Below are 14,168 nucleotides of genomic sequence, written 5' to 3'. Positions count from 1 at the left end.
CATTAGATACTTGAGTGCAAACGATAGTGTCAGGTTCTGTTAATTTTGGTTAGGAACCTGAAACAACAGGAAGTTATGGTCTAAAAAGGCACCAGTGGACAACGTGAAAATTCTAAGATGTCTAATTTTTATTTTTAATTCAGATTGTGATATGGAAAAAAAAAAATTGGCCCCCCAAAAATTAAAAAAAATACATCTTACATAAAAAAAACCTGATTTAAAATGTAAGTCATTTTCTGAGCTTCCCACAGACCCTGGGTAACACTGTAAAAGCAGGTTAGCTCTATATGCTGTACGTCATGCAGAGAAGGCACTGTGCCTGGTCTGTGCTTCAGGGCATGGAATTGTGGAAGGACAAAACAACCGGATAATGAATTTATTCAGAGGTGGGATTATCATCATTCACTACTGGAATAGCTGTAAAACTATAATAGCTTGTCACTTTATGGAACATTTGATGTGTTGGCACCTTAATATAGGGAGCTGCCTAGTTAATGCAAGATTTGTATTCATTCATTGGATGTAAAGCAGTTAAAACGCTTTCCAGATATCTCAAGGTGACACCAATATAGGTGCCATAAATTACTGCAGTACAGGACCATTGTCCCACAGTAGAGAAGTGTGTTTTCCACATCTTTTTTTTTTATGCTCTTTCGAGCGTCTTACCTTTCCAACATAGAGAGGGTCTGTTCCCGTGTATTCCTCCAAAACAAAGAACTGGTTCCACACCCAGCTTCTCTTCAGCCGATTGTGCTGCAACTGTTTATTCAGGGATTTATCATCCAATTCTCTGATTAGATGATGAGTGGAAGAGCCAAAAACTCCATTTGTCAAGTCCAACAACATCATGTAGTAAATGTAGACGCCTTGTCCGGGATAATTCTTCAAATGTCGCATTCTCTTGTGATCTCTTTTAGTTTTAATTAATAAAAGTGCGGTACAAGTCGATATCAAATAAATACAGTAGGAAAAAGTTGTTTGATCCTTTGTCTTTGAAAGTAGTCCTAACAGCAGATACCTAAGAAGTTGAGAAAGAATAAAGTAGAATAAAGTCAAATGATATCATCAGTGGAAATAATGATATTTTCTGCTACAAAATGCAGAGTCTTTCGCATGGGTAGCATGATAATAAAATATGAACAGTATGTTTAGGAACAAAGAGGCCTGTTATCTTCCTATATACAACAAAGTACCTTTGGACACAGGCACACTGGGGGTTGTAGTTAGTGGGGAGGATTACTTCACTTTGCTTACTTTGATTACAACAGGGTTCCACTGTATTATTGATTTGCTGGAGTTAACAGCGTGCTCTCACAAATACAGTATTTATGATCTGAGAAGCCCTTTGAAACTGCTGAATATAAGCATTCGCTTCCAGAAAATAGAATACCTACCAAGCAATTTCCAAGGGCATCTGCTTTTTTTTTTTTCTTTTTTCTAAATATATATTTTGTTGAGACACAAAAGCATATAGCGGTTATTTTTATGGCAAATCTGTATCATTCCTGACCTTAATTACTATTTTCCGCTTGCTGTGGCATTGAATGTCACATGAATCGCAGTTTTCCGGAGACGTGCATCCGTACAGATAATGCAGGGACACAGCCCAGATCTGAATGGTCAGTTAATCATTATGTGATCCACATGGGAGATTGGGGGTTTGACAGTCATATGCCATTGTACGATATTGTGCCAGTCAGACGAACAGGTTTTCTTTCTTTAGTCTGAAAGCCTTGTTTAGGTAAAGGAATGTCGACCTCCAATGCAGGAAGCTCTCTCATCAGTCAAGGGTCTTTTGTCGTCTTGAAGTCAGATTAGCCGGTGACCTCACTTGGAGCTATTGAGGAGGGAAACTTTTTCTTTCTCAGTTTTGTGAAACTTAATGAGGTGGCATTGCGCTCAAGTTACTCTGTCAAAACACTCTGATCATCTTTTATAGCAATAGCGTTGCGATGCTCAGTTTAAAGGCCCTTAAGTCAATTCTCCTTCTGCTTCCTCTCTTGTCCTCTCTCCATCTGGCTCGCACAAGCAATTATAGCAATGTTTATTTATGATTTGGCAACTTAGTGGCAATACATTTTACAACTTTTTTTTGTACTTTAATTTATTGGCAGCAACTGAACAGCTGCATGTCTCCAAGAAAGGCATTAGGTATACAATTTCCCTTTAATTCCCACTTCTAAAGAATTCAATACAGCTGCACTGCAAATAACAGAAAATAATATTAAAGGGAACCTGTCATGTTGAAAATGGTTACTGTTCTGCAGACAGAATAATATACTGTAGAGCAGGAGCAGTTGATCAGATTGATACATATTTTTGTAAGACAATTTCAGTATAACTTGCGTTTTGCTTACTGAAATCCCTGGTGTTCGTAAGCACATGAGTCCAGTGGATGATCCTATGCAATGATTGACAGTCTTCCCTGTGTGAAATACATGTAAATGTAAAAATGCATGTCATATATCCGACTCCCTCTTACTAAGCTTTCCTTTTTCCAGTCTATTCTGAATGCAGCAGTCAGGGTCATATTTTCCAGCGACTACACCAGTGCCTCAACCCTATGTCAGTCATTGCACTGGTTGCCCATCTGCTACAGAAAACAACATAAACTTATCACACTCACCCACAAAGCTATCCACAGTTCTGCACCGTCTTTGATCTCTGTCCTCACCGTCTTGCAATACCCTTTTGGTGTTTTTCATTCTGTTAATGATCTAAGACCAATGTCCTCCATAATCCAAACCTCCTACTCCCATCTTTATGCCTTTTCTAGTCATCTGGAGTAAATTATCCCAGACAATCTGATTATTTCCCAGTATCCACAGTTTTAAGGGTGCCCTAAGAACACATCATTTTAAACTGGCCTATCACAACACCTGACTAGTCTAACTGGTCCATGTTCTTGTTTACTAAATTTACCTTAGAGTCTGGTCCTTATTAATATCATCTGCTTCTTTGCCCTCAATGCACTCAGTAGCACTTTGTACAGGATGAAGGCTTATTTGTGCAGCTTTACTTGAATACTCCTATTTCCTATTATGATGGCTGGATCATATGTGACAAGTAGTGTTGAGCATTCCGATACCGCAAGTATCGGGTATCGGCCGATATTTGCTGTATCGGAATTCCGATACCGAGATCCGATATTTTTGTGGTATCGGGTATCGGTATCGAAACAACATTAATGTGTAAAAGAAAGAATTAAAATAAAAAATATTGCTATACTCACCTCTCCGACGCAGCCTGGACCTCACCGAGGGAACCGGCAGCGTTGTTTGCTTAAAATTCGCGCGTTTCCTTCCTTACGTGAAGTCCCGTGTTATGACCCCAATGGCGAGGGTCTCAGAGGAACGTGGAAGTCTGCAGAATACAAAAATCCAGCTCATAGGGCAGTGGTAACTGGGTTGACCATATATCTACTCCTAACGCCAACACTAGAAGTAGCCGGGGATCATTCCTACGTTGATTCTAGATGACACGCTCCAGCCGGAGAATCTAGCTACCCCTAGTAGAGGAAAACAAAAGACCTTTCTTGCCTCCAGAGAAGGGGACCCCAAAGCTGGATAGAAGCCCCCCACAAATAATAACGGTGAGGTAAGAGGAAATGACAAACACAGAAATGAACCAGGTTTAGCACAGAGAGGCCCGCTTACTGATAGCAGAATAAAGAAAGGTAACTTATATGGTCAACAAAAACCCTATCAAAATCCACACTGGAAATTCAAGAACCCCCGAACCGTCTAACGGTCCGGGGGGAGAACACCAGCCCCCTAGAGCTTCCAGCAAAGGTCAGGATATATATTTGGAACAAGCTGGACAAAAATACAAAACCAAAACAAAATAGCAAAAAGCAAAAAGCGGACTTAGCTGATATAACTGGAACCAGGATCAGTAGACAAGAGCACAGCAGACTAGCTCTGATAACTACGTTGCCAGGCATTGAACTGAAGGTCCAGGGAGCTTAAATAGCAACACCCTTAACTAACGACCCAGGTGCGGATAAAAGGAATGACAGAAAAACCAGAGTCAAAAAACTAGTAACCACTAGAGGGAGCAAAAAGCAAATTCACAACAGTACCCCCCCCTTAGTGAGGGGTCACCGAACCCTCACCACGACCACCAGGGCGATCAGGATGAGCGGCATGAAAGGCACGAACTAAATCGGCCGCATGAACATCAGAGGCGACCACCCAGGAATTATCCTCCTGACCATAGCCCTTCCACTTGACCAGGTACTGAAGCCTCCGCCTGGAGAGGCGAGAATCCAAGATCTTCTCCACCACGTACTCCAACTCGCCCTCAACCAACACCGGAGCAGGAGGCTCAGCAGAAGGAACTATAGGCACAATGTACCGCCGCAACAAGGACCTATGAAATACATTGTGAATAGCAAACGACACAGGAAGATCCAGACGAAAAGATACAGGATTAAGGATTTCCAATATCTTGTAAGGCCCAATAAAACGAGGTTTAAATTTGGGAGAGGAGACCTTCATAGGAACAAAGCGGGAAGAAAGCCATACCAAATCCCCAACGCGTAGTCGGGGACCCACACCGCGGCGGCGGTTGGCAAAGCGCTGAGCCCTCTCCTGTGACAACTTCAAGTTGTCCACCACATGATTCCAGATCCGCTGCAACCTATCCACCACAGAATCCACCCCAGGACAGTCAGAAGGCTCCACATGACCCGAAGAAAAGCGAGGATGGAAACCAGAGTTGCAGAAAAAAGGCGAAACCAAGGTGGCGGAACTAGCCCGATTATTAAGGGCAAACTCAGCCAACGGCAAGAATGTCACCCAATCGTCCTGATCAGCAGAGACAAAACACCTCAAATAAGCCTCCAAAGTCTGATTGGTTCGCTCCGTCTGTCCATTAGTCTGAGGATGGAAAGCAGACGAAAACGACAAATCAATGCCCATCCTACTACAAAAGGATCGCCAGAATCTGGAAACGAACTGGGATCCTCTGTCTGACACAATATTCTCAGGGATGCCGTGCAAACGAACCACGTTCTGGAAAAACACAGGAACCAGATCGGAAGAGGAAGGCAGCTTAGGCAAAGGAACCAAATGGACCATCTTTGAGAAGCGATCACATATCACCCAGATAACGGACATGCCCTGGGATAGCGGAAGATCAGAAATGAAATCCATGGAGATATGTGTCCAAGGTCTCTTCGGGACAGGCAAGGGCAAGAGCAAACCGCTGGCACGAGAACAGCAAGGCTTAGCTCGAGCACAAGTCCCACAGGACTGCACAAATGACCGCACATCCCTTGACAAGGAAGGCCACCAAAAGGACCTGGCCACCAGATCTCTGGTGCCAAAAATTCCCGGGTGACCTGCCAACACCGAGGAATGAACCTCGGAAATGACTCTGCTGGTCCACTTATCCGGGACAAACAGTCTGTCAGGTGGACAAGACTCAGGCCTATCAGCCTGAAATCTCTGCAACACACGTCGCAGATCCGGAGAAATAGCTGACAAGATAACTCCATCTTTAAGAATACCAACAGGATCAGCGACTCCAGGAGCATCAGGCACAAAGCTCCTAGAAAGAGCATCGGCCTTCACATTCTTTGAACCTGGTAAATACGAGACAACAAAATCAAAGCGGGAGAAAAACAATGACCAGCGGGCCTGTCTCGGATTAAGGCGTTTAGCAGACTCGAGATACATCAGATTTTTGTGATCAGTCAAGACCACCACACGATGCTTAGCACCCTCGAGCCAATGACGCCACTCCTCAAATGCCCATTTCATGGCCAACAACTCCCGATTGCCCACATCATAATTTCGCTCGGCAGGCGAAAACTTCCTAGAGAAAAAGGCACAAGGTTTCATAACAGAGCAACCAGGGCCTCTCTGCGACAAAACGGCCCCTGCTCCAATCTCTGAAGCATCCACCTCAACCTGAAAGGGAAGTGAGACATCGGGCTGGCACAAAACAGGCGCCGAAGTAAACCGGCGTTTCAACTCCTGGAAAGCCTCCACGGCAGCAGGAGCCCAGTTAGCTACATCGGAGCCCTTCTTGGTCATATCCGTCAAAGGTTTCACAATGCTAGAAAAATTAGCGATAAAACGACGGTAGAAGTTAGCGAAACCCAAGAACTTCTGTAGACTCTTAACTGACGAGGGCTGAGTCCAATCAAGAATAGCTCGGACCTTGACTGGGTCCATCTCCACAGCAGAAGGGGAAAAAATGAACCCCAAAAAGGGAACCTTCTGTACACCAAAGAGACACTTTGAGCCCTTGACAAACAAAGAATTTTCACGCAAAATTTTAAAGACCAACCTGACCTGCTCCACATGCGAATCCCAATTATCAGAAAAAACCAAAATATCATCCAGATAAACAATCAAAAATTTATCCAGATACTTCCGGAAAATGTCATGCATAAAGGACTGAAAAACTGAAGGCGCATTGGAGAGCCCAAAAGGCATCACCAAGTACTCAAAATGACCTTCGGGCGTATTGAATGCGGTTTTCCATTCATCACCTTGCTTAATGCGCACAAGGTTGTACGCACCACGAAGATCTATCTTGGTGAACCACTTGGCACCTTAAATCCGGGCAAACAAGTCAGACAACAGCGGTAAAGGATACTGAAATTTGACAGTGATCTTATTTAAAAGCCGATAATCAATACAAGGTCTCAAAGATCCGTCCTTTTTTGCCACAAAAAAGAATCCCGCACCAAGAGGGGAAGAAGACGGACGAATATGTCCTTTCTCTAGAGACTCCTTGATATATGAACGCATAGCGGTATGTTCAGGTACCGACAGATTAAACAGTCTTCCCTTAGGAAATTTACTGCCTGGGATCAAATCTATAGCACAGTCACAGTCCCTATGAGGAGGCAGTGCACTGGACTCAGACTCACTGAAGACATCCTGATAATCAGACAAATACTCCGGAACTTCCGAAGGCGTAGAAGAAGCAATAGACACAGGCAGGGAATCCCCATGAATACCACGACAGCCCCAACTTGAGACTGACATAGCCTTCCAGTCCAGGACTGGATTATGGGTCTGTAACCATGGCAGCCCTAAAACAACCAAATCATGCATTTTATGTAAAACCAGGAAACGTATCACCTCGCGGTGTTCAGGAGTCATGCACATGGTAACCTGTGTCCAATACTGCGGTTTATTTGCTGCCAATGGCGTAGCATCAATACCCCTAAGAGGAATAGGATTTTCTAATGGTTCAAGAGTAAAACCACAGTGCTTAGCAAATGACAGATCCATAAGACTCAGGGCAGCACCTGAATCTACAAACGCCATGACAGGAAAAGACGACAGTGAGCAAATCAAAGTTACAGACAGAATAAATTTAGGTTGCAAATTACCAACGGTGACAGGACTAACAACCTTAGCTATACGTTTAGAGCATGCTGAGATAATATGTGTAGAATCACCACAGTAGTAGCATAAGCCATTCCGGCGTCTATGAATTTTCCGCTCATTTCTAGTCAGGATTCTATCACATTGCATTAAATCAGGTGTCTGTTCAGACAACACCATGATGGAATTTGCGATTTTTCTATCACATTGCACCGAATTAGGTGTCTGTTCAGACAACACCATGAGGGAATTTGCGGTTTTGCGCTCCCGCAACCGCCAGTCAATTTGAATAGCCAGTGCCATAGTATCATTCAGACCTGTGGGAATGGGAAAACCCACCATAACATTCTTAATGGCTTCAGAAAGGCCATTTCTAAAATTAGCGGCCAGTGCACACTCGTTCCAATGTGTCAGCACGGACCATTTCCGAAATTTTTGGCAGTACACTTCAGCCTCGTCCTGCCCCTGAGACATAGCCAGCAAGGCCTTTTCTGCCTGAATCTCAAGATTGGGTTCCTCATAAAGTAAACCGAGCGCCAGAAAAAACGCATTAATATCAGCCAATGCCGGATCTCCTGGCGCCAGCGAAAAAGCCCAATCCTGAGGGTCGCCCCGTAAGAACGAAATAACAATTTTTACTTGCTGAGCAGAGTCTCCAGATGAACAGGGTCTCAGGGACAAAAACAATTTACAATTATTCACAAAATTCCTAAACTTAAGCCTGTCTCGGAAAACAGTTCAGGAATCGGTATTTTAGGTTCTGACCTAGGATTACTGATAACATAGTCTTGTATGCCCTGCACACGAGTAGCCAGCTGGTCCACACTTGTAATCAAGGTCTGGACATTCATGTCTGCAGCAAGCATAGCCACTCTGAGGTAAAGGGGAAGAAGAAAAAAAAAAAAAAAAACTCAGAATCTTCTTTCTTATAATCCCTCTTCTGCAATGCATTAAACATTTAATACTGGCCTGGCAAACTGTTATGACCCCAATGGCGAGGGTCTCAGAGGAACGTGGAAGTCTGCAGAATACAAAAATCCAGCTCATAGGGCAGTGGTAACTGGGTTGACCATATATCTACTCCTAACGCCAACACTAGAAGTAGCCGGGGATCATTCCTACGTTGATTCTAGATGACACGCTCCAGCCGGAGAATCTAGCTACCCCTAGTAGAGGAAAACAAAAGACCTTTCTTGCCTCCAGAGAAGGGGACCCCAAAGCTGGATAGAAGCCCCACACAAATAATAACGGTGAGGTAAGAGGAAATGACAAACACAGAAATGAACCAGGTTTAGCACAGAGAGGCCCGCTTACTGATAGCAGAATAAAGAAAGGTAACTTATATGGTCAACAAAAACCCTATCAAAATCCACACTGGAAATTCAAGAACCCCCGAACCGTCTAACGGTCCGGGGGGAGAACACCAGCCCCCTAGAGCTTCCAGCAAAGGTCAGGATATATATTTGGAACAAGCTGGACAAAAATACAAAACCAAAACAAAATAGCAAAAAGCAAAAAGCGGACTTAGCTGATATAACTGGAACCAGGATCAGTAGACAAGAGCACAGCAGACTAGCTCTGATAACTACGTTGCCAGGCATTGAACTGAAGGTCCAGGGAGCTTAAATAGCAACACCCTTAACTAACGACCCAGGTGCGGATAAAAGGAATGACAGAAAAACCAGAGTCAAAAAACTAGTAACCACTAGAGGGAGCAAAAAGCAAATTCACAACAGTCCCGGCTTGTGATTGGTCGCGTGCCGCCCATGTGGCCGCGACGCGACCAATCACAGCAAGCCGTGACGTAATTTCAGGTCCTTCAGGATTTTAAAATTACGTTCCGGCTTTGTGATGGTCGCGTCGCGGTCACATGGGCGACGCGACCAATCACAAGCCGTGACGTCACGGGAGGCTGGACACGCGCGCATTTTAAAATGCGCGCTTGTCCTGCCTCCCGTGACGTCACGGCTTGTGATTGGTCACATCGCCCATGTGGCCGCGACGTGACCAATCACAGCAAGCCGTGACGTAATTTTAGGTCCTTCAGGATTTTAAAATTACGTTCCGGCTTTGTGATTGGTTGCGTCGCGGTCACATGGGCGACGCGACCAATCACAAAGCCGGAACGTAATTTTAAAATCCTGAAGGACCTGAAATTACGTCACGGCTTGCTGTGATTGGTCGCGTCGCGGCCACATGGGCGGCACGCGACCAATCACAAGCCGGGACTTCACGTAAGGAAGGAAACGCGCGAATTTTAAGCAAACAACGCTGCCGGTTCCCTCGGTAAGCTCCAGGCTGCGTCGGAGAGGTGAGTATAGCAATATTTTTTATTTTAATTCTTTATTTTACACATTAATATGGTTCCCAGGGCCTGAAGGAGAGTTTCCTCTCCTTCAGACCCTGGGAACCATCAGGAATACCGTCCGATACTTGAGTCCCATTGACTTGTATTGGTATCGGGTATCGGTATCGGATTGGATCCGATACTTTGCCGGTATCGGCCGATACTTTCCGATACCGATACTTTCAAGTATCGGACGGTATCGCTCAACACTAGTGACAAGCACTGTTAACCTCTTGTGCCTTTCCTATTTTCTTATAGATTGTAAACTTGTGAATAGGGCCCTTACTCTTTAAATTGTAGTAATATGTATTACTCTGTAATATCTTACATTGTTTGCACAAGTACCCTCTTAATTGTAATGTGCTGAGGAGTATGTTTGTACTATAGAAATTAAATTATTATTGTTTATATGTATTTTATGCTTACAAAATCCATGGATACTAGTGAATAAAATACAAGTGAAGCTGAGTCTTTTCCAAGAAACCTACTGTATACACCACTCCACACAGCATCTCCTTCTATACCATAGTGTCCACAGATTGAACTGCATGTCCAATGTAATTGGTTACCTATGAGGTTCAAGCTTTAGTGTGCATTCAATTATTTGTCACACTGAAAGACAAATGGGATGCGAGTAGTGTTGAGCATTCCGATACCACAAGTATCGGGTATCGGCCGATATTTGCTGTATCGGAATTCCGATACCGAGATCCGATACTTTTGTGGTATCGGGTATCGGTATCGAAACAACATTAATGTGTAAAATACAACATTAATGTGTAAAATAAAGAATTAAAATAAAAAATATTGCTATACTCACCTCTCCGACGCAGCCTGGACCTCACCGAGGGAACCGGCAGCGTTCTTTGCTTAAAATGCGCGCTTTTCCTTCATTCCGTGACGTCACGGCTTCTGATTGGTCGCGTGCCGCCCATGTGGCCGCGACGCGACCAATCACAGCAAGCCGTGACGTAATTTTCAGGTCTTTCTAGGCATTCAGTATTTTAAAATTACGTTCCGGCTTTGTGATTGGTCGCGTCGCGGTCACATGGGCGACGCGACCAATCACAAGCCGTGATGTCATGGGAGGCAGGAAACGCGCGCATTTTTAAAATTACGTCGCGGCTTGTGATTGGTTGCGTGCCGCCCATGTGACCGCGATGCGACCAATCACAGCAAGCCGTGACGTAATTTCAGGTCCTGAATGCAGAAATAGGCATCAGGACCTGAAATTACGTCACGGCTTGCTGTGATTGGTCGCGTCGCGGTCACATGGGCGGCACGCAACCAATCACAAGCCGTGACATAATTTTAAAAATGCGCGCGTCTCCTGCCTCCCGTGACGTCACGGCTTGTGATTGGTCGCGTCGCCCATGTGACCGCTGTTGTGAAATTGGATTATGGGCTCCCCCGGTGGCCACTGGTGGAATTGAACTTGTGTTCATCATCCTCTCTGTTCACCTGTTCCCATCAGGATGTGGGAGTCTCTATATAACCTTGCTCCTCTGTCAGTTTCATGCCGGTCAACAATGTAATCAGAAGCCTTTCTTTGCATGTTCCTGCTACTAGACAACTCCCAGCTAAGTTGGACTTTCGTCCTTGTTTGTTTTTGCATTTTGTTCCAGTTCACAGCTGCTGTTTCGTTACTGTGTCTGGAAAGCTCTTGTGATCTGAAATTGCCACTCTGGTGTTATGAGTTAATACTAGAGTCTTAAAGTAATTTCTGGATGGTGTTTTGATAGGGTTTTCAGCTGACCATGAAAGTGCCCTTTCTGTCTTCCTGCTATCTAGTAAGCGGACCTCGATTTTGCTAAACCTATTTTCATACTACGTTTGTCATTTCATCTAAAATCACCGCCAATATATGTGGGGGCCTCTGTCTGCCTTTTGGGGAAATTTCTCTAGAGGTGAGCCAGGACTGTATTTTCCTCTGCTAGGATTAGTTAGTCCTCCGGCTGGCGCTGGGCGTCTAGGGATAAAACGTAGGCACGCTACCCGGCCACTGTTAATTGTGTGGCAGGTTTAGTTCATGGTCAGTTTAGATTCCATCTTCCAAGAGCTAGTTCTTATATATGCTGGGCTATGTTCTCTAGCCATTGAGAATCATGACAGTTTGACCGGCCGCAAAGGGTTAAATTATTGGCTGAGAAAGGAGAGAAAAAAGAAGTCTGCTGAAATTTTTTATTTTTTTTTTCTCTAGTTCTGAGTGTGCTCATAATTGAATCACTTGCTAGTCTGCCTATACTGCAGCCTTCCTCTCTTTCTCTCCTTCTAATCCTTGAATGGCTCTGTGTTCACCTGTTTGAAATGGATCTTCAGAGTGTAGCTACAGGTTTGAATAATCTCGCCACGAAGGTACAAAATTTGCAAGATTTTGTTGTTCATGCACCTATGTCTGAACCTAGAATTCCTTTGCCTGAATTTTTTTCAGGGAATAGATCTTGCTTTCAAAATTTTAAAAATAATTGCAAATTGTTTTTGTCCCTGAAGTCTCGCTCTGCCGGAGATCCTGCACAGCAGGTCAGGATTGTAATTTCCTTGCTCCGGGGCGACCCTCAAGATTGGGCTTTTGCATTGACACCAGGGGATCCGGCGTTGCTCAATGTGGATGCGTTTTTTCTGGCCTTGGGGTTGCTTTATGAGGAACCTCATTTAGAGCTTCAGGCGGAAAAAGCTTTGATGTCCCTATCTCAGGGGCAAGATGAAGCTGAAATATACTGCCAAAAATTCCGTAAATGGTCTGTGCTTACTCAGTGGAATGAGTGCGCCCTGGCGGCGATTTTCAGAGAAGGTCTCTCTGATGCCATTAAGGATGTTATGGTGGGGTTCCCTGTGCCTGCGGGTCTGAATGAGTCCATGACAATGGCTATTCAGATCGATAGGCGTCTGCGGGAGCGCAAACCTGTGCACCATTTGGCGGTGTCTACTGAGGAGACGCCAGAAAATATGCAATGTGATAGAATTCTGTCCAGAAGCGAGCGGCAGAATTTTAGACGAAAAAATGGGTTGTGCTTCTATTGTGGTGATTCAACTCATGTTATATCAGCATGCTCTAAGCGTACTAAGAAGCTTGACAAGTCTGTTTCAATTAGCACTTTACAGTCTAAGTTTATTCTATCTGTGACCCTGATTTGTTCTTTATCATCTATTGCCGCGGACGCCTATGTCGACTCTGGCGCCGCTTTGAGTCTTATGGATTGGTCCTTTGCCAAACGCTGTGGGTATGATTTGGAGCCTTTGGAAGCTCCTATACCTCTGAAGGGGATTGACTCCACCCCATTGGCTAGTAATAAACCACAATACTGGACACAAGTAACTATGCGTATTAATCCGGATCACCAGGAGATTATTCGCTTTCTGGTGCTGTATAATCTACATGATGTTTTGGTGCTAGGATTGCCATGGCTGCAATCTCATAACCCAGTCCTCGACTGGAAAGCTATGTCTGTGTTAAGCTGGGGATGTAAAGGGACTCATGGGGACGTACCTTTGGTTTCCATTTCATCATCTATTCCCTCTGAGATTCCTGAATTCTTGTCTGACTATCGTGACGTTTTTGAAGAACCCAAGCTTGGTTCACTACCTCCGCACCGGGAGTGCGATTGTGCCATAGATTTGATTCCGGGTAGTAAATACCCTAAGGGTCGTTTATTTAATCTGTCTGTGCCTGAACACGCTGCTATGCGAGAATATATAAAGGAGTCCTTGGAAAAGGGACATATTCGTCCTTCGTCATCTCCCTTAGGAGCCGGTTTTTTCTTTGTGTCTAAGAAAGATGGCTCTTTGAGGCCGTGTATTGATTATCGGCTTTTGAATAAAATCACGGTTAAATATCAATATCCGTTACCACTGCTGACTGATTTGTTTGCTCGTATAAAGGGGGCCAAGTGGTTCTCTAAGATTGATCTCCGTGGGGCGTATAATTTGGTGCGAATCAAGCAGGGGGATGAGTGGAAAACCGCATTTAATACGCCCGAGGGCCACTTTGAGTATTTGGTGATGCCTTTTGGTCTTTCAAATGCCCCTTCAGTCTTCCAGTCCTTTATGCATGACATTTTCCGCGATTATTTGGATAAATTTATGATTGTGTATCTGGATGATATTCTGATTTTTTCGGATGACTGGGACTCTCATGTCCAGCAGGTCAGGAGGGTTTTTCAGGTTTTGCGGTCTAATTCCTTGTGTGTGAAGGGTTCTAAGTGCGTTTTTGGGGTTCAAAAGATTTCCTTCTTGGGATACATTTTTTCCCCCTCTTCCATCGAGATGGATCCTGTCAAGGTTCAGGCTATTTGTGATTGGACGCAACCCTCTTCTCTTAAGAGTCTTCAGAAATTTTTGGGCTTTGCTAACTTTTATCGTCGATTTATTGCTGGTTTTTCTGATGTTGTTAAACCATTGAGTGATTTGACTAAGAAGGGTGCTGATGTTGCTGATTGGTCCCCTGATGCTGTGAAGGCCTTTCGGGAGCTTAA

The 14,168-nt window shown here is 44.4% G+C and overlaps 1 protein-coding gene across 2 annotated transcripts in view; it reads right to left on the bottom strand.

Moving 5' to 3' along the window:
• Positions 1 to 14,168, bottom strand: part of CDH20 (cadherin 20) — an 818,630-nt gene that overhangs the window by 135,050 nt on the left and 669,412 nt on the right. For both annotated transcript variants that reach the window (XM_077269730.1, XM_077269731.1), the window contains one exon: positions 667 to 1,018. In XM_077269730.1, the coding sequence (XP_077125845.1) occupies positions 667 to 897 (231 nt within the window). In that variant the 5' untranslated portion in view covers positions 898 to 1,018. The remainder of the gene's footprint in view (positions 1 to 666; positions 1,019 to 14,168) is intronic.

The sequence above is a fragment of the Ranitomeya variabilis genome, chromosome 6, assembly GCF_051348905.1.
Source record: "Ranitomeya variabilis isolate aRanVar5 chromosome 6, aRanVar5.hap1, whole genome shotgun sequence".
In the NCBI taxonomy this organism is placed as follows: domain Eukaryota; kingdom Metazoa; phylum Chordata; class Amphibia; order Anura; family Dendrobatidae; genus Ranitomeya; species Ranitomeya variabilis.
This window is presented reverse-complemented; position numbering and strand designations above follow the sequence as displayed.